The following is a 26,764-nucleotide window of genomic DNA, read 5'->3' as shown; positions in this document are numbered from 1 at the left end:
TATTAGGCGCTTTTTCAACAATCATGAATCAAGTACAAACTTATGACTACATAAAATCCACATAAAAGGTAAAAGTGTCTTTTAATCATGAAAAAGTAAGAGATTTTACATTTTAAATATAATGAACTCAAAGGATGGAAGCTAAAGAAATGCAAATTGTGTCTCTAAAATCTTTTTTTTAAATCTACTTGTTTAACGCCGCACTAACACATCGCAACCGGTCTCGCGGTGTAGGGGTAGCGTGCTCGCCTGTTAATCGGAGGCCCCAGGTTCGATTCCCGACTAGCTCAGGGATTTTTACCTGGATCTGAAAGCTGGTTCGAGGTCTGCTCAGCCTATGTGATTACAGTTGAGGAGTTAACTGACGGTGAGATAACGGCCCTAGTCTAGGAAGCCAAGAATAACGGCCGAGAGAATTCATAGTGCCGAATACACGACATCTCATAATCTCTTGGCCTTCGGGCTGAGCAGCGGGCGCTTGGTAGCCCAAGGCCTTTCGGGGCTGTTGCGCTTTTTTTTTTTTGTTTTGTTGTTTTTACACATCGAAGGTTTTCGATAACGGAAGGATAGTGAAGAGCTAAGATTGGGAGGGTAGCGGCCATCGCCTACAGCCCCAGCATTTGCTTGGTGTGAAAATGAGAAACCACGGAAAACTATCTTCAGGTCTGCTGATGGTGGGATTCGAACCCACTATTTCCCGAATGCAACACAGCTGCATGGCCCAATCAATCAATCAATCAATCAATCAATCAATCAATCAATCAATCAATCAATCAATCAATCAATCAATACTGATCTGCATTTAGGGCAGTCGCCCAGGTGGCAGATTCCCTATCTGTTGTTTTCCTAGCCTTTTCTTAAATGTTTTCAAAGAAATTGGAAATTTATTGAACATCTCTCTTGGTAAGTTATTTCAGTCCCTAACTCTCCTTCCTATAAACGAATATTTGCCCCAATTTGTCCTTTTGAATTCAAACTTTATCTTCATATTGTGATCTTTCCTACTTTTAAAGACACCATTCAAACTTATTCATCTACTAATGTCATTCCACGCCATCTTTCCGCTGACAGCTCGGAACATACCACACTTAGTCGAGCAGCTCGTCTTCTTTCTCCCAATTCTTCCCAGCCCAAATTTTGCAACATTTTTGTAACGCTACTCTTTTGTCGGAACCCAGAACAAATCGAGCTGCTTTTCTTTGGAGTTTTTCCAGTTCTTGAATCAGGTAATCCTGGTGAGTTTCCCATTCACTGGAACCATACTCTAGTTGGGGTCTTTCCAGAGACTTATATGCCCTCTCCTTTACATCTTTACTACAACCCCTAAACACCCTCATAACCATGTGCAGAGATCGGTACCCTTTATTTACAATTCCATTTATGTGATTACCCCAATGAAGATCTTTCCTTATATTAACACCTAATACTTACAACGATCCCCAAAAGGAACTTTCACCCCATCAACACAGTAATTAAAACTGAGAGGACTTTTCCTATTTGTGAAACTCACAATCTGACTTTTTACCCCGTTTATCAACATACCGTTGCCTGCTGTCCATCTCAAAACATTATTGAGGTCACGTTGCAGTTGCTCACAATCTTGTAACTTATTTATTACTCTATACAGAATAACATCATCTGCAAAAAGCCTTATCTCCGATTCCACTTCTTTACCCATATCATTTATATATATATAAGTAAACATAAAGGTCCAATAATACTGCACTGAGGAATTCCCCTCTTGATAATTACAGGGTCAGCTAAAGCTTCGCCTACTCTAATTCTCTGAGATCTGTTTTCTAGAAATATAGCAGCCCATTCAGTCACTGTTTTGTCTAGTCCAATAGCACTCATTTTTGTCAGTAGTCTCCCATGATCTACCCTATCAAATGCTTTAGACAGGTCAATCGCAATACAGTCCATTTGACCTCCTAGATCCAAGATATCTGCTATATCTTGCTGGAATCCTACAAGTTGAGCTTCAGTGGAATAACCTTTCCTAAAACCGAACTGCCTTCTATCGAACCAGTTATTAATTTCACAAACATGTCTAATATAATCAGAAAGAATGACTTCCCAAAGCTTACATGCAACGCATGTCAAACTTACTGGCCTGTAATTTTCAGCTTTATGTCTATCACCCTTTCCTTTATACACAGGGGCTACTATAGCAACTCGCCATCCATTTGGCAAAGTTCCCTCATGCAAACAATAATCAAATAAGTACTTCAGACATGGTACTATACCCCAACCCATTGTCTTTACTATATCCCCAGAAATCTTATCAATTCCAGCTGCTTTTCTAGTTTTCAACTTTTGTATCTTATTGTAAATGTCATTGTTATCATAGGTAAATTTTAATACTTCTTTAGCATTAGTCACGTCCTCTATCTGGACATTATCCTTGTAATCAACAATCTTTGCATACTGCTGACTGAATAACCCTAACCGTACCGCCAACTTGCTCGGTAAAAACACAATAGTTTAGTTTTCTCTTAGAATGATACAAAACTGAGTGTTAAAAAAGCAAATTGCCTCAAATTTTGCGCTTATTCTTAGTATATAATAATAAAATAGAGTCTAAATGCATTAAGTCTTTACTACAAAATTTAAAATCTTGCAGAATGTCTAATTCTCATTCATAAAGAGAGTGTTCCTACGAACAGTCGATCGCTTAATGAAAATGTTCGCCACAGTTTCGAGGTTCAGCTTATTTTTTATTTCTTCATTATGGACATGCATCATTGTGTTGTCGTTCAGTTTTCCTTGTCATGATACCGTGGTTAGCGTGATTAGCTGCACCCCCGGAGGTCCGGGTTCAGTTCCCGGCTCTGCCATGAAATTTGAAAAGTGGGACGAGGGCTGGAACGGGTTTGACTCAGCCTCGGGGGGTCAGCTGAGTAGAGGTGGGTTCGATTCCCTCCTCAGCCATCCTCGAAGTGGTTCTCCGTGGTTTCCCACTTCTCCTCCAGGCAAATGCCGGGATGGTACCTAACTTAAGGCCACGGCCGCTTCCTTCCCTCTCTTCCTTCTCTATTCCTTCCAATCTTCCCTCCCCCCCCCCCCCCCCCAACTCACACGGCCCTTGTTCGGCATAGAATAAAATGTATTTTCAAAACTGACGAAATGGAACGCAGTTCAAGAGGACAATAACACACTGCCCTTCTCCCCAGTTGTATCCTCAGACTGTCCTTGAGGCGATAGAGGTGGGATCCCTCGCTGAGTATGAGGGAAAAACCAACCCTGGAGGCTAAACGGATTAAGAAAGAAAGAAAGAAAGAAAGAAAGAAAGAAAGAAAGAAAGAATGGTACTGTGCAGGTAAGTTTTCAAATATTCTCAGGGTAGAAATAAGAACGTTCTGATGTACACGTTATTTAACGCGACCTTTAGCAAGTTAACTATTTCTGGAAATTAGTTAATCTTGATGAAGTTTTGGATGAATCAGTTCTAATTAACAATAAAATATCCATATAGGTGCCTCACTAGTGTCTGAGAATGACGTAAACAAACATTTCTTAGTAGACCCTGCCGTTGGTAATGCACGGGACAAAATTGTAACTTGGTATTGCTAGGGTAAAGAACTACGGCAAAGGAATTAAGATTCCCTCTCTTGTCTTTCTTTTTCTTCACCGAGCGAGTTCGCCGTGCCGTTAAGGTCGCGTAGCTGTGAGCTACGAGAGATGGTGGATTCGAATCCCACCGTCGGCAGCCCTGAAAAAAGTTTTCCATTGTTTCCCATTTTCACAGCAGCTGGAGCTGTACCTTAATTAAGCCCACGGCCACTTCCTTCCTAATCCTAGCTCTTTCCCATCCTTGCGTTGCCGAAAACTTTCGACGTGTTAGTGCGAAGTTTAACCACTAGAAAAATATATATATTCTGGTGTGATATCTTACTTCTGCCTGTTTTGTTAGGGGTGGGGGCAGAACAGCCTCATAAAATGTCTGGCAGGGTGCTAAAGAAACGTAGCACCTCCGGAGTCGGCGCCTCTGCATGGAACTCATGTACCAAAGGATTGAAGAAGGAAGACCATGAGTTCGGACATTGGATAAAGAAACACGAGGACTCGAAAGGCCTCGCAAACTCATGCCGTCGGAATCTGAAAAGAAGAGTTGACTAAGTGAAATCGGATAGGAAAAGTGAAAGTGAGAAGCTTCGGACACGTAAGGTACCGCGGACACCATGCGGGCCTGCTAAAGCTGTGCGTTTCTGCAGGGAAAGACCGAATTTCAGGAGTAGCCTAACTTAAAGATTAACTTGACATATTATCTTAAATACTATTTTAATAATTGCATTGAATTATATTTTATAATATTAAGCAATACTCCACCTCGTACCGTTTAATTTTTAGAACTTCGTAAAGGACATTCGTGTGCTGTATTTTGTGTTACCGGTACTGTAATTAGATTTGTTTACATAAACAGGCTTGTTTTCTCTTTATTGCAGGATATATTAAAATGATGAAAATTAAGTTTTACAGTAATTCAGATTAACTTAAGCCTATGAAATGTAAAAATAATTGGATACCAACAATAATTATAAAATGTATTTTCAAAACTGAGGAACTGGAACGCAGTTCAAGAGGACAATAACACACTCCGTTCACCCAAACTCCCCGCCTGAATTTGTAGAAAGGAACTCGAGCAGTACGCTTTTTTGTGTCACCTTTGGTTACTGTAGTAGGACGATTTTTTCTCTTTTCTTCAGGAATCTGCAGAATATTTTCCTTTTCTTCACTATCTTTCTTTGATTCTCTCCCCTTATTATTTCCGTCTTTTCTTTCAACATGAAGTTTATCTTCTTTATCTGTACTCACTTTGGGTAGGTCTGGTTTTGGAGTATCATTTTGAGCATTGTTTTCATCTGGAGGCCTCTGTTCCTCCGATTTCGTTGGTTCATGCGAAGGCTTTTCAGTTATTGTTTTCATACCTTCGCATTTATCCACTGCTGATTCAGGAGGAACACAAAGACCTTCAAATTTTGGACAGCTGCATGACGTACCCACAGGACATTTACTGCATGGTGCACCCGTGTCGTATACTGCTGCACCAATTATATTACCTACCGGTGCATAATTACATACAATGCGAACTGTCTGGAATGTAGTTTTGCCTTTCATTTCATCAAACACCGCACGTCCACATCCTATTAACTTAGTTCTACTCCACACTAGCTGCGTGTAATGACCAACCTTTTTATGCGGATCTGTGGATTCTCGGAGACTATGGGCCCATTGAGAATTGAAGTCTTTGACTTCTTCATACCATCTCATCGCTTGCTTAGTCACGGTTACATTACCATCATGAGGATAATCAGAAGAATCTGTGGCTATATTTTGTCCCACTCGGTATTTCATAGTGTCACGACAAGTATCATGCGGATGCGTAGTGTCAAACGGCAAGCATCTATCAGCCCACCTCTGAGCAATTTCACTTAATTCTTCATCCCAAGACACTAGATTCATATCACTTGCAGAAGGCTGAGGACCTGGACTCCCTCGATTTTCTAGACCTAAGGCTACCTTGTTTCTCATTTTGTTATGAAGTTCTATAATCGAATACTTTTCTTCTTCAGTAAAAGGCCTTATCTGATAATTAACACAACCAGGATCTGGGCCAGGATTAAATTTGCACATTGTATGTGAACCTTTATCTTGGCAAAGGGAACAATAATCGTTATTTTCTGCGCACGTGATCAGTGAGAGACAAAATAGACCCGCGCAGAGCAAATTAAAACGCATGCCACGTATCAGCCTGCACTTACATACGTTGTTAAAAATGTTCAATATTAGGCTTCATTCCCAACGCAGTGACAAAGCTCTAAATGACACGTACATCCCCTAAATCGTGTATACGCTGGAGGCGAAAATAATTTGTACATTCAGTTGTTTAGAGGATGCAATTCCCTGATAATACTGTACAGAAAGAGGACAATATCCTTACAAATAATTAATGTTCAGACTTCTGGCATTAATACATTCCAACAACCTTTTTATATCCTCACTTCGCAGTGCATTCAACTATTGTTTATAATCGTAGTTCACAATTCAACCTGTATAGTGCAGCACTCTCATCGTGCGCTTCGAGATCAATGGAAGTGGATATTCATTTGTTTGAGTCTGTATCTGTGTGCTTGTCATTGCATGAAATTAATTTTGATGTCACGACTAACCGCTTGTAAAATTTGTATTTCAAATGGCACAAAACTACACACATCGTGAATTTGTTACGTGACCTTATTTTTTATACTAATGCCTTAAGGTTGGTGTTCATAGATCTTGCATGTTGTCAAAGCAATCAGACCTAATCAGTGTGCAATTGAGTGTCAGTTGAGTGAATTGAGGTTAAAGGACAGCTGACTGGTCTACATAAACTTTTGGTTATGACTACGTTTGTGCATTGAAATTAAGTTACATGTTATCATTTACCATTCTTATTGTAAAGAAGGGTTATCTGTGAAGAATTATGTAACCTGTGAGTATTACATTTAATTTATAGTAAGGTATGGGAGATTATTTAGTTCATTGTTCTTCAAATATTCCAGTCTGATTTCGTTACTTATTGTCTGCATAACCGTTTATTTCGCTGATTTATTTTAATAAATACCAGAAATCGTGATATCATCGTGCTATAGAGTTTAATTTCCTTTTTAAACACTTTTTCAAGTTCTGAAATTGTTTATTGCATTCTGTTGTTATATTAAATACTGAATACCGCATTTGTCAGGTTTCCTATACTACTATAATCTATCTGATTAAATACTGGTACTTATATTCAACTTCCCCTCATCAGAGGTTTCCAAATGGCAAAGAAGTAGCAGCATTTGACAAAGTATTGTAAGGTTCATTTTAAGTGTTAAAAATAATATAGGTGTTATTTTAGAGGTAGAAATAATTTCTGGTTAGTTACTAAACCTGTCAAATTGGTAACAACGATGTCACATAACCGTATTAAATTTAGATTAATTTTATGACATATATCTTAAACATGCATGCATAGATTTTTAGAATTGTTCCTCTAGCAATAATCATCAGCCCTTTAACCTCGATATACTCACTGACGCTGTAATTTTTGAAAAAAATCTTCTAGATTTTTAGAATTGTTCCCCTAGCAATAATCATCAGCCCTTTAACTTCGATATACTCACTGACGCTGTAATTTCCTTTCAGGTAAGAAAGTGTGGTTTCTTAAATGTTGTTGTTGTTCTCCTAATTCACTTGTATTGTCCTTAAACGTAATAGTTGCATCAAATGTTACCCCCACATCCCTTTCTTCTGTCAGTTGCAATTGATTTTATTTATATACTCATGTTGAGAACACACTAATGCTAATGGAAAGATATACCGTATGGTCTATCTACAAGGAAAAGAAATAGAAGAAGAAATGCATTGATTTGATCAAATTCATCAAACAGATGTTAATTTGCTTGTTGTCCAGGATTATGCTACCTAGGGCATTGTCACTAGCAAGCTTCAAGTCCTGTTCAGAACAGAAGATGGACACATAGGGCACTGACACGTGTTTCACTGTTCATTCTTTCCCACAGATGAACTTGGTGTCTTCTGATATGAAACCTCACTGTTTATGAGGTAAACGGTTAAGTTTGCTCCATACAATCCTGTCCTTGTTTTAGTCAGCTGGAACATGTTCATGTGGTTCCATCCAGTCTGGGTGATTTGATTTTCTTCCAGGGTTTAGAAGTACAGAGGGAGCATTTTCTAGGTTTTAGCCTCAAATGATAACCATAAAATGGGTGAAGTTGTTGTTTTTTTTATTAGTGTTAAGATGTAGATGTTCAGATGTAGGTATAATTGCAATTTGACAGATTACCCATAGCTGTCTGTTGAATTGCATCTTGACACTGTATTTCACCTCCTGCAGCAAGAGACTGAACTACATGTTCACAACATGGTAAAATCATGAAGAAGGCAAAAGCTTTGTGACCGAGCTTGATAGCTGCAGTCGCTTAAGTGCGCCCAGTATCCAGTATTCAGGAGATAGTAGGTTCGAACCCCACTGTCGGCAGCCCTGAAAATGGTTTTCTGTGGTTTCCGATTTTCACACCAGGCAAATGCTGGGGCTGTACCTTAATTAAGGCCACGGCCGCTTCCTTCCCACTCCTAGCCCTTTCCTGTCCCATTGTCGCCATAAGACCTATCTGTGTCGGTGCGACGTAAAGCAAATTAAAAAATGTATCTATGCTGGTGCGACATAAAACAGTTTTTAAAAAAACGTAATCTTGACACTGGCGGTAATAAGTATTAAAGTCACTGCAACAAACTCTAGCCTAACCCTGGCACTAACGGTTTTTTCTAGTGACCTGGAATCTAATTTGTCACTAACAGTAACCATCGGGGATCATTAGGAACTTGACCCAACAGTAATCTTTGTCTGCACCATTGTAAGTGCACTATGCATTCGTTACATTGGCAGCCATATAAAACTGGGCAGATAATAGCAGAGTGAGGGGAGAGTGTGAGAGAAGATAGCACAACATAAATATTGTTACGATGACAACTACAAATTGTTTTAATATTTTTGACTAGAGGCATCTTGTTCATCATCCCTGTTTATTTATTGTGTATCTGACTAGATAGAGCAGTCAAGTCATTTCCATACAGGCAGTGAAGGCCTTTGGAGTAGTATGAAGTACTATTGTAGCTATTTGTAACCTACAGTGTGTGTGGCTACATGGTTTGGGTCACATAACTTTAGAGCTTGCAATTAAAGAGATACTAGGTTTGAACCCCACTGTTAGCAGCCCACTCACAGAGTCCATGACAGATCCGAAGCCAGGTCCAGGGGGAATAGAAACTATGATGCCTGGAGACTTCGAGCCAGTTGCAGCCTTGCAGATTGCGAAGACATTGCAGGTGCACGAGTAGATTGTGCCATAACCAGCTTTGTTCGTGGGGGTAGATGAGCTTCCCAGAACCCACATCTGATGACTTTAATGCACTTGGAGGACATCGTTACACTTACCAACAAGTAACTTCATATGATAATGAATTCCATTCTTAGAATTATCTGCCATTTTTCAGTCATTAGTATTGTTGTTAAACATGAGTAGTGACCGGTGTTACATCTTTTTATTTGCAAAATTGTTTGTGCAAAGGTGAATTTTTTTTACTATATTAGTGTTTGATATTGGACTGCCTGGTGGCAATGATCATTTAGTACAAGATTGTGAGAAACTGCAAAATTTCCTTGACATTGTTGTGAGATAGACAGTAGGCAATGGTATGATAATAATAAGGTTGTGAGTTTCACAAATTGAAAATGTCCTCTCAGTTTTAATTGCTGCACTGATTGGGTGAAAGTTCCTTATGAGGATCATTGTAAGTACCTAGGTGTTAATATAAGTAAAGATCTTCATTGGGGAAATGTAAATAACGGGTACAGATCTCTGCACATGGTTCTGAGGGTATTTAGGGGTTGTAGTAAAGATGTAAAGGAGAGGGCATATAAATCTCTGGTAAGACCCCAACTACGAGTATGGTTCCAGTGTATGAGACCCTGACCAGGACTACTTGATTCAAGAATGGAAGAAATCCAAAGAAAAGCAGCTTGATTTGTTCTGGGTGATTTACGACAAAAGTGTAGTGTTACAAAAATGTTGCTTAGTTTGGGGGGGGGGGGGGGAGATGAGCTGCTCGACTAAGTGGTATATAAATACACAGTATGTTACAAGTGTTATTTTTAATATCCACCTATTCAATACGTTCTAAGCTGTCAGTGGAGAGATGGTGTGGGATGACATTAGTAGACGAGTAAGTTTGAGTGGTGTCTTTAAAAGTAGGAAAGATCACAATATGAAGATGGAATTCAAGAGGACAAATTGGTGCAAATATTCGTTTACAGGAAGGGGACTTAGGGACTGGAATAAGTTACCAATGGAGATGTTCAATAAATTTCCAGTTTCTTTGCAGTCATTTTAGCAAAGGATAGGAAAATAACAGATAGGGCCACCTGAGCAACTGTCCTAAATGCAGATCAGTGTTGATTGATTGATTGATTGATTGATTGATTGATTGATTGATTGATTGATTGATTGATTGATTGATTGATTGATTGATTGATTGATTGATTGAAGGCATCAAGTCTGACACTGTGGTTAGCTGGTTCAAGTCCCGCTGGTCGAAAAAAAAAATTTATAGTCGGAATTTTGGCTGGCAGGGGAGGAGAGGCAGTGGTATATAATTTCTTATCACTAGATTGTTTGCCAACGGCATAGATTCATTTCCAAACCTCTCCGCAATGTTTGTATGGAGTAAGCGCATATAATGCTGTTGATGGCGATTTGTCCATTGGGTGGCGACATTAAGCGTTGAGCAGACCTCCTGGTACTATTTGACCTAGGTAGGCTTTGTATCGCTACCAGATTTCTCCCTCTTCCTTCTTACCATCATATATCACATTCATTTTATCTCATGAGCTCCTCTGATGAAGTTGCAATCAGGGAGGGCATCCGGTCATAAAAAATTGTTACGAAATTCATCTCACTTCATACCAGACCCCATAGAGAGGCGGGAGAAGGATTGGGCATACAATACGATATTAGTGATTGACCTTAATCATTAGTAACCATGTCAATATTGTAAGGCAAGGGAGGTGTCCACTGTAGTTATTCAATTTTTTCTTGGTTTAGTTGAACCATACATGATATAGCCACCCCCGCGGTGTAGGGGTAGCATGCCTGCCTCTTGCCTGGAGGCCCCGGGTTTAATTCCCGACCAGGTCAGGGATTTGTACCTGGATCTGAGGGCTGGTTCGAGGTCCACTCAGCCTCCGTGATTACAATTGAGGAGCCATCTTGCGGTGAGATGGCGGGCCTAGTCTCGAAAACGAAGAATAACAGCCGAGATGATTCGTCGTGCTGACCACACGATACCTCATAATCTGCCGGCCTTCGGGCTGAGCAGTGGTCGCTTGGTAGGCCAAGGCCCTTGGGGGCTGTTGCACCATGGGGTTTGGTTTTTTATACATGATATGGTTATACTATCGATAGAGCAGTTCTAGTTGGTTTAGGGCAGGGGTGCTCAACTTAATTTGCGGGCGGGCCAAAAGGCAGATTCCTAAACATACTGGAGGCCACATTGTTCTCTCCCTCCTGACCTTTCCTGACACAAATATATCCACACACTCAGGTGCCCCCTTCTTCAATCACCAACCAATTAACTAACCAAGCTCTCGCACTGTTATTCAGCAACATAAACAATAACCTGAACCACAATGCAAGACAAACTGAGAAAAGTAAACAGCACTCTGTATTGCCAATTAATGTCTGGGCCTTTGGGTGAAGTGACAGTGTTGAAATGTCTCGAAATAGATTTGACACAGCCACCTTCAGAATGGAATGTAGGTGTTCATCACTGATCCGCGAATGTAATTTTGATCACCACTACATTCCATTCTGAAAATGTTTGTTCACAAATGTAAAAAGTATGGGAATGTTCCCTTCTCTAATTGCTGTTGAAATAATTTCATTTTATTTTGGAATATTGACACATAACTATTCACTTCATTTAAAAGCATGCATTTTTCTTGTAATCCCTTATTCAAAATATTTAAATGTTGTGTTAAATCTGTGAGTATTGCTAAATCCCACATCATTTTCATCCCCTAATTCTGTCACTTCTTTCTGTTTCATGTTCATAAATGTGCTTAATTCTTCACAAACATGAAAGAAGCGTTTCAATATATTACCACAACTAAGCCAGCATATTACGCTGTGATAAATTACATTGCCCTAATCACAATCAATTTCAGCCAGAAATGACTGGAACTGCCGATGATTGAGTCCATACGATCGAATTTAATTGTAGATGTCACTGTGTTAATCACATGTTGCAAATTTAATACTTTTCCACATAGCACTTGTTGATGAATAATGCAGTGTAATTCAAGAGGCATATCAGTCTGTTAGTAAATTTGTTTCTTATTCTTCCAATCAGTTCAATTTTTGTACCACTTATATTCCTTGCTCTATTTGTTGTTATATCTGCCAATCCATCCCATCTTAAATAGAGATCTTTCAGTGTTTCAGTTGGAGAAACAAATCCTCGCCTGTTGTAGTTCCATGGATGCTTCTTAAAGATGCCAGCTCCTCAGTTATTTCACGTGCATTGTCAACCCCACGAATAAAAATTAAAAGTTGTGCTGTAACACGAACATCATTACTTTTATCCAAAGCCAACAAAAAAACACTCAAATGATTTAGATTTTTCGCATAGTTATGAGCACAAATTAGCCCTGTGTTCTTTTTTTTCTCGTCATTGTGATCCGCGTTAAGCTGACCGAATTTATCAGTTGTTTCCTTTTAGGACACATTTCCTCTATTGCAGAAAGTATACAGTTCTTTACAAACTCCCCATCAGAAAATGGTTTCCCTTTCAAGGCTAATAAATGTGCAACTTTATAACTAGCGCAGACTGCACCTATATTTTCCTCAATCTGTTTCATGAACATCTGTTTTTGAGCGGTGAGACCTTTCATTAAATTTGTAATCTTTTCCTTCAATAATACCCCATCGTATTTATTATATACAGATTTGTGCTTCGAATCATAATGCCGCCTGATGTTGTATTCTTGTAAAACTGAGATATTTTCCTTGTATATCAGACACATTACTTCCCATTATTCTCAATACAAAAATAGTAGTCAGTCCATTTTTCTTTAAAAACACTGCACTCGCTATCCACTTTTCTACGTTTGGAAAGGGACACTCTTGTTCACAAATATATTAAAACTACTTTGAATAACAGCAGTTCATAAGTGCTAGTTCACAGTAAAGTAGTAAACCACAATGAACCTCTCAAAGCACTTTACGGGTATAAACTGGCCATTTCCTGTGGATGTCCCAAGACAACTGTACCCCCTTGGAATGCAGGAGGCCTTTCATTCTCCAGGCAAGTCTGCAGCTGTAATCCCAAGAAATGGATGAAGTTTAACCCTTACCGGTGTTTAAGGTGGAAATAATTATGCATCTTAGAACTTTTCTGCAGCCCAGTAAAAGAAACATCATGTCAAGAAAAAACAACAAATAATTCAAATTTTTCTTATCCCTTTCACTGTAAATTACAATAAAGTATTTATTATCTAATTTTTCTGGTATCTACGAAAAAATTATAAAAACTCGACCAGGGCCACATAAAATGCCTTTGCGGGCCATACATTGAGCACCCCTGGTTTAGGGGATGAGGTTTTTCAAATTGTTTTCCAAACTGTATGATTCTGCTTTTACATTAGCCTCTCATTTCTGTCAGACCTGAAAATTCAAAGTATTTCTTGTATGAATGATGATGGTGATGATAATGGAATTCCTCTTCATACAGAGAGCTCGAACGGACTACATGGCTGATGGGGGCAAGATCATGCTAGTTGTTCACTGTTATTGTATATCTGAAAGTGGTTGAGTTCAGTTCAGTTATTATGTGCAGTGCTTTTGTTCTGTATTAAATCATGAAGTGAAATATGGCTCAGTATATGTTTTCTGCTGCTTAGTGTATGTTTTTGATTCATGTGTTTCTACTGAGCTCGATAGCTGCAGTCACTTAAGTGAGGCCAGTATCCAGTATTCGGGAGATAGTGGATTCGAACCCCACTGTCGGCAGCCCTGAAGATGGTTTTCCATGGTTTCCCATTTTCACACCAGGCTGTACCTTAATTAAGGCCACAGCCGCTTCCTTCCCTGTCCTAGCCCTTTCCTGTCCCATCGTCGCCATAAGACTTATCTGTTTTGGTGCGACATAAAGCCAATAGTGTGTGTGTTTAACTCGGTCAGCTTGTCAAGTTCAACAGTAAGATTCCTGCGTGTGAAAGTTCCTTTAGAGTAATGCACAGTACGCAAAACTTTTAGTGATACTTCGGGCCCTTAGTGCTGAATCGGTAGACCTCGGTTATCTTCGAGATTCGTATTGGCAACCTCTGGCACAAATAATTTGAATCGATTATGCATTGCCGTGAGACATCTGGCGAATAATTGAAACACTTTAAATACTGTTGTTATTTACATAGCAGAGTCAAAATATAGGTTAAGCTTGAACATGAGTGAGGAAAATCAAAGTACATCTCGGGAACAACCTAGAACTCCTACACAGAAACGACGGTTTAGAAAAATTCATATGGATCGATCATAGTATCGATTCAGTTCGGATTTCATTTCCATTCATTTGACTGTATTACCAGCACTGGAGTAGCTCCCTCCTTACTCCTCATCCCCGTAAAACGAAGTATCACTAAAAGTTCCACAAACTGTATAGTAATGGAATTCTAGGTGACAATTGTGGGCATTTTCAGTTGTTTCTTTCATGAAGTTTTTGAAATTGGTCAGAAAACTGTTGTATGGTTGTGTCAGCGCCACTGCGCGGTACCTGCAGGCAGCAACAGGCACCATTTGGTTCATAGTATTTCGGATATTCCAGTAGATTTAAAATCTTTCTGCTGCATTCTTTGATTATGAGCGATAAACCTAAGTAATTACACCACTGGCAATCTTTAAACCCATTTTCTTTTTTCTTACTTTCATACTGCAAGAAATGTTGGATGCACACTCTCGTTTGGATCATTACATGTTTGCAGTCGGCTTTTATCTAATTGTATATTAGTGTATACTGCTCACTATGTCAAAATCATCCATCTCTAATGTGTCACAATTCTTTCAACAGATGACAGATTTGGGTAAGAGCGGTAGTCGTGGCAGAACAGCTCAGCCTGATTATGACCGTCAATTTGAAGAGGATCTGGAAAGAGCACGGGCTCTGAGTTTAGAGAGTCTGGCTCTTGAAAAATTCCGGATGCAAAAGCAGCTTGAGAAATTCAGTGGTACGGTACATCTGACCCCAGTGTGTGATACTGGTAAATAAACACTATTGTATTGGTTGTGGCATTCCTGTTTTGACTGAGGGCATATGTAAATCTAAAGTTTGTACACTGAATCTGTGAAGTATGGTAGTGCATAATATCACTCAGGAGAGGGTGTAGCTTAACGTCATATGCTCCCTTTACTTTCTCTCAGCTATTCTTAAGAACAATAGAGTTAAACTAATGTATTATTAAGGTCCACCTTTCAATACAAAATATACAGAGTTTAAATTACATAAATGATTAGGGACTGGTTTTTGACCTAATATTAGGTCATCATCAGCCTAAAGCAAATTTAAATACCGAAGAAATCAAGCAATGTAAGGACACGTAAGGTTTCGTAAATGTACATACCATGTGAGATATTGAGAAAATAATTATAGAGACGTGCAGCACTATGTTAAAAAATAACTCAGTGACAGAGATTCATAAAAAATCCAGTGTGCATTAGAAAGATGTTAAAGATAGGAATCGTTGAGTTGCTGGATAAGGAGATTAGTATATGCTGTTATCCAATTGAACAACTGAGCCGAAGTCACGTCGTTTATTTACGATTAAAGTCCAGTGCGCCGTACAGCATTAAAAAGTTGTTAGGGATGGAAATCTTTCAGTTGTAGGTCAAGGAATTCAATATATGCTTTCTCCTTAAATGTGCTGTTGTACATTCGAAGAAAACTGGGGCAAAGTTACGTCGTTTTTCAAGATATTCATAGACGTAAAAACACATGGAAACGAAAGGAAAGGAAACGGAAGGAGAAAAGGGAGGGAGGTGAGGGAGGGGAAAGAGATTATTAAGGCGGGGCTGAGGGATGTGGAAATATGGAAGATTGTTTAAGCAAAGTACTGTAAATAGAATGAAAAATTGGACCTTTAATATTTGATTTAGCTTTTCTGAAAAGCTGAATGAGCAGGTCAAAAAGAATGTTTGGTTTTTCAGAAATGTCATTAAGATTGAAGTTTGGATTAAAATAGTGGTTTAGATGTGTAAAACAGTTCTCTGATATGTTAAGGAGGGGTCCTTTATTCATAATTTTGAGAATTTCCATGTCATGTTTAATGTCTGTAAAATTATGATTATAATCGTTCATGTGTTGACCAACTGCTGAAAGTTTATTGTATTTTATTGCATTGACATGTTCCAAGTATCGTATTTTAAAGCTTCTTCCTGTTTGCCCAATATAAGAAAAATTGCAGCTGTTGCATTATACCCTATATACACCGGATTTTGAAAAACAATCAGTTCTATTAATAGATGATGAGTTGTGTAAAACTGTAGCATTATTATTGTTGGTTCTGAACGAAATTTTATCATGTTTTTTAAAAAACGTTAGTGACCTTATAAATACCTTTATTGAACGTAAAGGTATAAAATTAAGAAACTTTTGATTTTTTTTTTTTTTTCAGAGTGGTTACAGGACGATGTTTGTGTTTGATAATACCTTCAATGAAAGAACTATTGTATCCATTGAGTTTGGCAATCATACAGATATTGTTCAATTCTTTTATAAGATCGCTTTCGGTCATTGGGACAGTAAAGGCTCGATGAATCATACTATTATAAGCTGCTCTTTTATGGATTTGTGGATGAGAGGAATCTTGACGTATAGTGGAAGATGTTTGGGTAGGCTTTCTGAAAATACAGTATTGAATTTTAAGGAATTTGGTTGCCTAATTATGGTCAAGTCTAAAAAATTTATTCTTTGTTCATATTCAGATTCAAGCGTAAATTTTGTGTGCGGGTCAATATTGTTAAGGTTGACAAGAGTGGAAGCAGCGTCTTTTATGCTTTCATCTAGGATTACTAAAGTATCATCCATATATTTAGCTCAGAAAAGAATATTATTGAAATTATTATTATCAATTTTAGTATGTTCTAAAAAATCCAAATAGATTTCAGCTAAGGTACCCGAAGCCAACGATCCCATGGCCAAACCCTCCTGCTGATAAATAATAGTTGAAAGTGAAATAGTTTAATACTTAAATTGTAAGTAAATACAGCCACCTAAGTGCTTTGGAAATACAAGATTTTATGTCTATCCTGAAATTAGTTTTAAATACTAATTCTTTCTAAAGGACCCCTGTTGAAATTAATGGTGCCCATTGATCACTAAAGTTTGCAATGCAGTTCATGTATTTACAGAATGCCAAACAAAAGGTGTGGTACGAATAATATTATTAGAAAACTGCTTGCAAAACCTTCAAACTTCATTTAATCACAAAACATTTCTGAAGAAATGAAATACAAAATAACCAAACACAAGCAGAATCACTCAGTATTATCAGCATAAAACATGTCTAATACTTGGAGAATGATTAAACTATTATAACTAGAAACATGTTTATTTATTTTAATTTTTTAGCCAACATACGACGTCTTTAGTCAGGTTTATGGAGGTTTAATATGTTTAATTTAACTTAAATTTTTAAAAAGAGACCAGGGTAAGAATATGGCAAACCATAGAAATCCAAGCTCTATTATAGTGCAAATTACCTTCTCATGAATTCTTAATTTTTTAATTGATACTTTCACGAATTAATATTTGTTACATTTCATTTTTTCAGGTTCTGCTATGACAGAGAAGAAGGGAAGCGAGAAATTAGAACTAAAGTCAAGACCTCGACCTGTTCTCGCAAATCCACGCACCTCACAAATATTAGCTCCACCACCAAGCGGACAACGGCGGAACAGTGCTACTGCAGCAGTTCCCACAAGATCAGACTCTAACAATGACAGCGATCTCATCTCCTTCAACAGTATGTTGCCTACAGAGAAAAATAAACAAAGTTCAGTGTTGCAAGACCTGTGTGGACCAACAGGTCCTGTTCGCCTTGAACGAAGTAAAAGTAGTGTTGGTAGCAGATCGAGTTCAAATTATGCAACCTATAATAGAGCTAACACCTCAGATATTCGGAACCAAATCTCTCCGTATGTACCACCATTTTCCCTCGGTCAGACTGGGGGCTATAGAGGGGGGAGTTTAGATAGAAGTGTGATGCTCACAGGAAATAATTCACTATTACCCATGCAACGAAGCCCATCTCCTTCCCCTCAGCTTCGAAATGTGACAGAACCTGTAACGCTTTACAAACAGATAATACCCGTGACTACATCTCCAGAAAGCCGTGTTCAGCACATATCGCGGAGTGTATACGAGCACCAAGGAATAAACTCAGGGAGCACAGATTTGATTAAGGGACTAGAAGTTTTGAAGGTTGTGGAGAAGCGTGACAATAATAATCTGATCGACTTGCGCTTGTTTGATAGTGAGAATGGTGATATGCTGGAAAAGACTGCTGTTAGAGTGAGTGTACTGGATTTGTTTGACCCTCTTCACAAGGATGATACCACAAGCAACTCCTCTGCATCTGTGGAAATAAATAATTCAAGTACTCAGCAGAAAGGTAAGCCATACCATAGGAGATCCAGTTAAATAAGCTGAAAGAAGTTTTCATGTCAACAGTTCATTTTGATGACTTGTGGACCTGAGTGGGGATAGTGTGGAAATTTTCAGTGTGTGTGTTTTTTGCCAGTTTTTTCCCTGTGTTTTTCATGAAGTTAACCCTCTTATTATCTTAAAACCAATTAAGTTTATTAACATGGTCAACCTTTTCAATACAATACATTCATAGGAATGTTTACAACTTAAACGTGACACTCAAATCGGGACATGTTTCGCCCCAGTTGTGGGCATCTTCAGCCTAATTTTCTTCCTCAAAATCAAATGTTATCGAGATCCTGGTATTCTCAAATTGAACCATCTTAATAGCTAAAATAGTATGAGTTAAAAATGCAATGTCTCAGTCTCATTACTGACAGGTGAACAGTTATTTAAGGGAGTTCTTGAAGCAGTCTTAAAATTAATTCATTAAAGTATCTGATGTTGGCACCTATTAAAATTATCATGAGGTTAGGTAGCCTCCATCTTATAAATCCATATTTAACAAATAATGATACATTAACACTTGATACAAAATACACCACATTAGGACACTATATACAGTCACCGGATACAGAGATTTAAGATAAGTCATCTGGATGTTAATTGGAATGTTTGTTGTCTGATGAATCTATCGATAGTATTCAAAAGGATATTAGACAAAACCTCTTGATTTCTAAAATCGTAGTCCTATTCTTTGTAAGTCAAGTCTTCTTTACAAAAAGCACTTTAACACATTGTGAAATCAAAATAACTGTGAGTTATATTATAGCCAAGTACTTCGTTCATGCTTATTTAAAAACGATCAATAGTTGTCTGGTGAACTAATTTATACACTGTAATGGTTTGCAGAATGAGATAATATAGTTCGATGAACGATAATTCCAAAGTGCTCGAAGCATGTTATGTCACAATTCTGATGTATGGTTAATTGGGTGACTCGAAAAATGGCCTTCAAGACGGAAGAATGATGTCCATTGAGGAAATAAAGTTGTTAGAATGTCTGTAACAAAATTTTAAAAGATGTCTTAGAGAAAATGTGTGTTGTTGATCGTATGAAGAGCTAAGTTATCGGGCTTTTTGCTTACCTCTTTGTGTTTTATACGGCAAGATTGTATTGCTTGTGTCACCAGCTCGACTCTTAGCTACTGCTCTCGCACTTCGCGTGTTGTAGCAGTGTGACGTCTTAAGTGGAGCGAGAATAGGAGAAGGAGGGACGGGCAGAGTGTTACATATCTGATTCGTCAGTGGGGGCGTGTTAGTAGAGGGTGACTGCGGGGAAGTTATGTTATTGGAAACTATAGGAGTATTTGAGGAGGGGGGGGGGGGAAGTTTAAAGATATTCTTAAACATGCTACCCTTCATATTTAATAATTGCAGTAATTTAGGTAAAACTTCGTAAGTGGGATTCTTAGTATCTGAAACATCGTTTAAATTACGGTCTCTATTCAAGTTTAAAGTTAAAAACTTCATAACTGATCCGTATTGAACTAATAGTAACAATGTTAAAAATGGAAAAATGTTCCACCTTTTCAATACAATAACACTGTTGCATGAATCAATGTAGCAACATATTTAATTTATTAAGGGACCGGTTTCGACATCTGTCCATGTCATCATCAGCCTACACAAAAAAATGGCAAGAAGTTAATTCAAGAAAAGTGTCATAAGTGCTACCATTGTGTTAACTTCTTGCCATTTTTTTGTGTAGGCTGATGATGACATGGACAGATGTCGAAACCAGTCCCTTAATAAATTAAATACGTTGCTACATTGATTCATACAACAGTGTTATTGTATTGAAAAGGTGGAACATTTTTCCTTTTTTAACATTGTCTCTATTAAAGTACTGATCTAAAAAATATAAATATTCTCATATTCATTCATTAACCTTCCTTTATTCAATTCTTGAGGATCATAAGATCTTGATTTATGGTTGTAAACTGTATCTCTCATATGGATGCTCATCACAGAAAACTTATTATGTTTACTCGCATTATAAAACTCCTGGTATCTAGTGTGGAAGCTATGGCCCGTTTGATCTATACATGAACAAAAACATTGTGCGCATGTTAGTCTGTTAATTCCCAAACTTGTGAAGGGATCGTTATTATGGTTTACAACTTTATGATTTAAAAATATATTGTAATTACTATTTTGAGTTTTGTATGTTATTTTAATATTTTGTTTTTTAAGGGGTTTCGAAACACAGTGGATGCGTGAATTATTGTACGTGGAGGTTGCGTAATTAGACTTGTCTGGTTTATCTGGGGCGAGGATTGTCAATGACTTTGCTTTCACTTTATTAATGATCCTCTTAATCATTACAGTACTGTGTTATAACCATTAAATTTTGCTAAATTTCTAAAGTATTTTAATTCGTTCTTACGACTTTCTGGTGATAGGGGAATCTTGAATGCACGATAGACTAAGCTGTAGTATGCAGCCTGTTTTTGTAATGTCGGGTGCAGTGAATCATTTTTAATTGTTATGGACGAGACCTGGAGACACTGGAAGGTATCAAAAACAGACTTTACTATGATTAGGCAGAGATTCAGAAACCAGGTGTTGGATTGCAAAACTTTCCCAGGAGGACACATGGACTCTGACCACAACTTGTTGGTCATGAAATGTCATCTGAAGCTGAAGAAATTGAAGAAAGGAAAGAATGCAAAAAGATGGGATCTAGACAAGTTGAAAGAAAATAGTGTGAGGGATTGTTTCAAGGAACATGTTGCAAAAGGACTAAATGAAAAGGCTGAAGGAAACACAATAGAGAAAGAGTGGATAGTCATGAAAAATGAAGTCAGCAGGGCTGCTGAAGAAATGTTAGGAAGGAAGAAAAGATCAACTAAGAATCAGTGGATAACTCAGGAGATACTATACCTGATTGATGAACGACGAAAATACAAGAATGCTAGAAATGAAGAGGACAGAAAAGAATACAAGCAATTAAAGAATGAAGTGGACAGAAAGTGCAAGATAGCTAAGGAAGACTGGCTGAAGGAGAAGTGCAAGGATGTCGAAGGTTGTATGGTCCTAGGAAAGGTAGATGCTGCATACAGGAAAATCGAGGAAACCTTTGGAGAAAGGAAATCTAGGTGTATGAATATTAAGAGCTCAGATGGAAAGCCACTTCTAGGGAAAGAAGACAAAGCAGAAAGATGGCAGGAACATATCCGACAGTTGTATCAAGGTGAAGATGTAGATAATTTGGTTCTGGAACAAGAAGAGGCTGAGGAAATGGGAGACCCAATTTTGAGGTCAGAGTTTGACAGAGCTGTGAGCGACCTAAATAGGAACAAGGCACCTGGAATTGATGACATTCCCTCTGAATTACTGCCTTAGGAGAAACCAGCTTGGCACGCTTATTCCATTTAGTGTGTAAGATGTATGAGACAGGAGAAGTCCCATCCGATTTTCGGCAGAATGTTGTTATACCTATTCCCAAGAAAGCCGGTGCTGACAGGTGTGAAAACTATCGCACCATTAGTTTAGTATCTCATGCCTGCAAAATTTTAACACGTATTGTTTACAGAAGAATGGAAAAACAAGTTGAAGCTGATTTGGGAGATCAGTTTGGCTTCAGAAGAAATGTAGGAACACGTGAAGCAATCCTGGCTTTACATCTGATATTAGAGGATCGAATCAAGGACAAGCCCACGTACATGGCATTCATAGATCTAGAAAAGGCATTCCATAATGTCGATTGGACCAAGCTATTTAAGATTCTGAAGGTGATTGGGATCAGATACCGAGAATGAAGAATTATCTAGAATCTGTATAAAAATCAGTGTGCAGTGATAAGAATTGAGGGCTTTGAAAAAGAAGCAGCAATCCAGAAAGGAGTGAGGCAAGGCTGCAGTTTGTCCCCCCTCCTTTTCAATGTTTACATAGAACAGGCAATAAAGGAAATCAAAGAGAAATTTGGAAAGGGAATCACAATCCAAGGAGAAGAAATCAAAACCTTGAGATTTGCCGATGATATTGTTATTTTATCTGAGACTGCAGAAGATCTCAAGAAGCTGCTAAATGGTATGGATGAAGTCTTGGTTAAGGAGTACAAGATGAAAACAAAAGTAATGAAGTGCAGTCGAACGAAGGCAGGTGATGCAGGAAATATTAAATTAGGAGATGAAGTCTTAAAGGAAGTAGATGAATATTGTTACTTGGGTAGTAAAATGGCAGAAGTAAGGACATAAAATGCAGATTAGCACAAGCAAGGAAGAGCTTTCTTAAGAAAAGAAATTTGCTCACTTCAAACATTGATATAGGAATTAGAAAGATGTTTTTGAAGACTTTTGTGTGGAGCGTGGCATTGTATGGAAGTGAAACATGGACTATCAGTAGCTCAGAAAGAAAGAGAATAGAAGCTTTTGAAATGTGGTGGTGAGATGGATAGATCGAATCACAAATGAAGAGATACTGAATCGAATTGGCGAGAGGAGATCGATTTGGCCAAATTTGACGAGAAGAAGAGATAGAATGATAGGACACGTCTTAAGACACCCAGGACTTGTTCAATTGGTTTTTGAAGGAAGTGTAGGTGGTATGAACGGTAGGGGTAGACCAAGGTATGAATATGACAAGCAGATTAGAGCAGATGTAGGATGCAGTAGTTACGCAGAAATGAAAAGGTTAGCACAGGATTGGGTGGCATGGAGAGCTGCATCAAACCAGTCTATCGACTGATGACTCAACAACAACATGGGGGAATTAGTAGGTTTTCTGTAAATATCAAAATTGAAATAATTTTTTTAAGCGTGTTGTAGTTACGTCTAAGAAGTTCAACAAACTATTAATCTAGTCTTCTTTTGTAAATTTTATACTATTATCAAGGGTATTGAGGAATTCTAAGATTCTATCACTTGTTTATTTCGTTATCGATAATAACAAACGTGTCGTCCACATAGCGTAACCAGAGTTTGATACCTTTTATCTCGGTCAAAATTTTATTCTTTTCTAAAATCTCCAATATATTTCTAAAATATTGAATATACCCGAAATGGGGTCACCCCTTGCCAGGCCTTACTGATATATTTTGCCATTAAAAGTGAAATAGTTATTTGTTAGTACAAAGTTCAATAACTTAATGAATTTTTCGATTTTGAGAAGATATTTCCTTGGGGTAATCACATAAATGGGATCACATCTTCGACCGAGTGAAGAAGAGAATTAAATGTTAAACAATTAATTTATTGAAACCACCTATTCAATACTAGTTAAGTCTTGATGACTAAAACAATGTCATTACATTAAGTTTGAGTATGATACATGTTTCGCCTGGCATTGCAGGCATCATCAGCCATGAATTCTATCTCCAAGTCAGAGCTCTGAGTGGATGCTGTATTAGGATTAATCATAGTAAATATTACTTACATATCAATTGCAATGGAGTGATCAGGCCATCCATGTTTTAAAGTACTAATGTGACGTCCAAATCTTGTTCACATTTAATGGAGATAATATTAACTGTCAACATTCATGAGTTAGTAATGAGAATGGCATGATACATGGGTTTAAACCATCTGTACATTTTTACAACTTATTGGAGATTAACTTGTGCTAGAACTATTCTTAAAAACTATTTTTTACACAATTTACACTAATGTATACAAACTTATGTTACTTTTGGAACTGAACTGGTCGATCTTGTCTTGAAGTTTCAATGGGATGTCTCATGTCCTGTCGAATGGAGATAATGCTGATACTGATATGGTATTGTAGTCTATTGAAGTCATAGCATTTAAATATTTCTTTTTATATTTGTAGGACATTAAACACGTTCAGCTTATGTGTTTTTTTGGGAAGGTCTAAATATTTTGTAGTCAACCACACTTCTAGAAGAATGAGTATCAGTATTAAAGTGGGGTGCCTTAAAGTGGATGGCAAGAAATCTGTTAGAGAGTTTGATCAAGTTTTGTTAGATAACGGATTATTACATAACCATATAAACTTTTTGTATGTTGTTTTGTTGGAGTTTTTTGAAGTTATTCAGTGTGGATTGAAGAGCAGTTCACTGGTTTCTGGATGTAGTGTGTAGCTGGTGGGTGCATTAAAGTCCTTTAGACATTACGAGGAGGTCCTGTTGTGTTGCTTGTGTGAGGTGGTCTGACTTAATATTTCTTTGTAGGATTGGGCTTCAGTGAGAATTGATGGTAGAATGAGTTCTTGGTTCAGGGTACTTACAGGAGTTAGACAAGGCTGTAATCTTTCACCTTTGCTGTTCGTAGTTTACATGGATCATCTGCTGAAAGGTATAAAATGGCAGGGAGGGATTCAGTTAGGTGGAAATGTAGTAAGCAGTTTGGCCTATGCTGACGACTTGGTCTTAATGGCAGACTGTGCCGAAAGCCTGCAGTCTAATATCTTGCAACTTGAAAATAGGTGCAATGAGTATGGTATGAAAATTAGCCTCTCGAAGACTAAATTGATGTCAGTAGGTAAGAAATTCAACAGAATTGAATGTCAGATTAGTGATACAAAGCTAGAACAGGTCGATAATTTCAAGTTGTGTGTTCTCCCAGGATGGTAATATAGTAAGTGAGATTGAATCAAGGTGTCATAAAGCTAATGCAGTGAGCTCGCAGTTGCGATCAACAGTATTCTGTAAGAAGGAAGTCAGCTCCCAGATGAAACTATCTTTACATCGGTCTGTTTTCAGACCAACTTTGCTTTACGGGAGCGAAAGCTGGGTGGACTCAGGATATCTTATAAGTTAGAAGTAACAGACATGAAAGTAGCAAGAATGATTGTTGGTACAAACAGGTGGGAACAATGGCACGAGGGTACTCGGAATGAGGAGATAAAGGATAGTTTAGGAATGAACTCGATGGATTTAGCTGTACGCATAAACCGGCTTCGGTGGTGGGGTCATGTGAGGCGAATGGAGGAGGATAGGTTACCTAGGAGAATAATGGACTCTGCTATGGAGGGTAAGAGAAGTAGAGGGAGACCAAGCCGACGATGGTTAGACTCGGTTTCTAACGATTTAAGGATAAGAGGTATAGAGCTAAATGAGGCCACTACACTAGTTGCAAATCAAGGATTGTGGCGACGTTTAGTAAATTCTCAGAGGCTTGCAGACTGAACGCTGAAAGGCATAACAGTCTATAATGATAATGTATGTATGTATTTGTAGGACATTAAACACGTTCAGCTTATATGTTTTTTTGGGAAGGTCTAAATATTTTGTAGTCAACCACACTTCTAGAAGAATGACTATCAGTATTAAAGTGGATGGCAAGAAATCTGTTAGAGAGTTTGATCAAGTTTTGTTAGATAACGGATTATTGCATAACCATATAAACCTTTTGTATGTTGTTTTGTTGGAGCTTTTTGAAGTTATTCAGTGTGGATTGAAGAGCAGAAGAGAAGCTGAGACACACCTTGAAGGACTTTCCGGGAGTTATCTATATATATAAATAAATTAAGAGTTTTGTCTGTACATTGCTCAGAATTTGAAAAGAATGGTATTTCTGTATCAGTCATGTCCGTAGTGACGAGGAACTTCACTTTTTACTTATCCGTGATTTCTGTCTGTCGGTCTGTATGTACACGCATCACGAGAAAACAGCTGAAGATAATTTAATGAAAATCGGTATGTGAAGTTGGGGGATGAGCCACTACAATCTAGGCTATAAATAATTTTACTCACGCTGATAGTTTAGGGGAAGGCCTAAAATTTAATTCTCAAATATTTATATTATTAGTGGTCCTGTCGATAAATACTACATAACTTAAATTATATAGAATTAAATTTCTGATCATTTATGTCGTACATTGTTACCGTACCAGCTTTGATAACACAGATATTCAAGAATTTTTGTTGCTAAGTCCATATCAGTGCTGAGCCACGAGAAAAATGGATTAACAGAATTTAATGAAAATCGGTTATAGAGTCGGGGAATAAGAAACTACAGACTAAGTTATGAACAATTTTATTCACCCTGGATGAAATTGTAGTTTGAGGGAAGGCTCCTAAATTTTAATTTTTAAATACCAATGTTATTGGTCCTATTGAAATGTGCTACATAACAAAAGTTATAGAAAATACAATTTCTGATTATGTTTTATTCACTTTAACTGTACCAACTATGATAAAAGTGTTATTTCGGAGTCAGAAGAAAACTAAATATGAAGGCCTACAATATCGAAAGCGCATAACATTGATCGACAATAACATTACATTGACCATTGTTTGTTGTGATGTTCTTTGTCTCTTATGCTGCCACTCAACTCAGATGGAATGACGTAACACACTGGTGCATCATCACATTAAATAAAATCTCATGTCCAAAAGTTGCCGAATCTGGAAAAGTATATAAAATGACGTCGTTTAACATATGCTACGCTCGCATGAAAAGAAACAAGACCGTGCTGGTCACAAATCAAAGCACTCACGTTCAAAGTTAAACATGAATAATAAAAAGGCCAACTCTGTAATCAATATGATAAACTGAAACTA

At 37.8% G+C, this 26,764-nt stretch overlaps 1 protein-coding gene across 1 annotated transcript in view; it reads left to right on the top strand.

The window, feature by feature from the left end:
- Window positions 1–6,141: 6,141 nt before the first annotated feature.
- The window catches only part of Pi3K68D (phosphatidylinositol-4-phosphate 3-kinase catalytic subunit Pi3K68D), a 432,551-nt gene continuing 411,928 nt past the window's right edge, over window positions 6,142–26,764 (top strand). The window contains exons 1-3 of the mRNA XM_067142437.2: window positions 6,142–6,259; window positions 14,665–14,854; window positions 17,423–18,262. Coding sequence (XP_066998538.2) covers window positions 14,665–14,854; window positions 17,423–18,262 — 1,030 coding nt within the window. The 5' untranslated portion in view covers window positions 6,142–6,259. The remainder of the gene's footprint in view (window positions 6,260–14,664; window positions 14,855–17,422; window positions 18,263–26,764) is intronic.

This window comes from Anabrus simplex, chromosome 3 (assembly GCF_040414725.1).
Source record: "Anabrus simplex isolate iqAnaSimp1 chromosome 3, ASM4041472v1, whole genome shotgun sequence".
NCBI classification, from domain to species: domain Eukaryota; kingdom Metazoa; phylum Arthropoda; class Insecta; order Orthoptera; family Tettigoniidae; genus Anabrus; species Anabrus simplex.
This window is presented reverse-complemented; position numbering and strand designations above follow the sequence as displayed.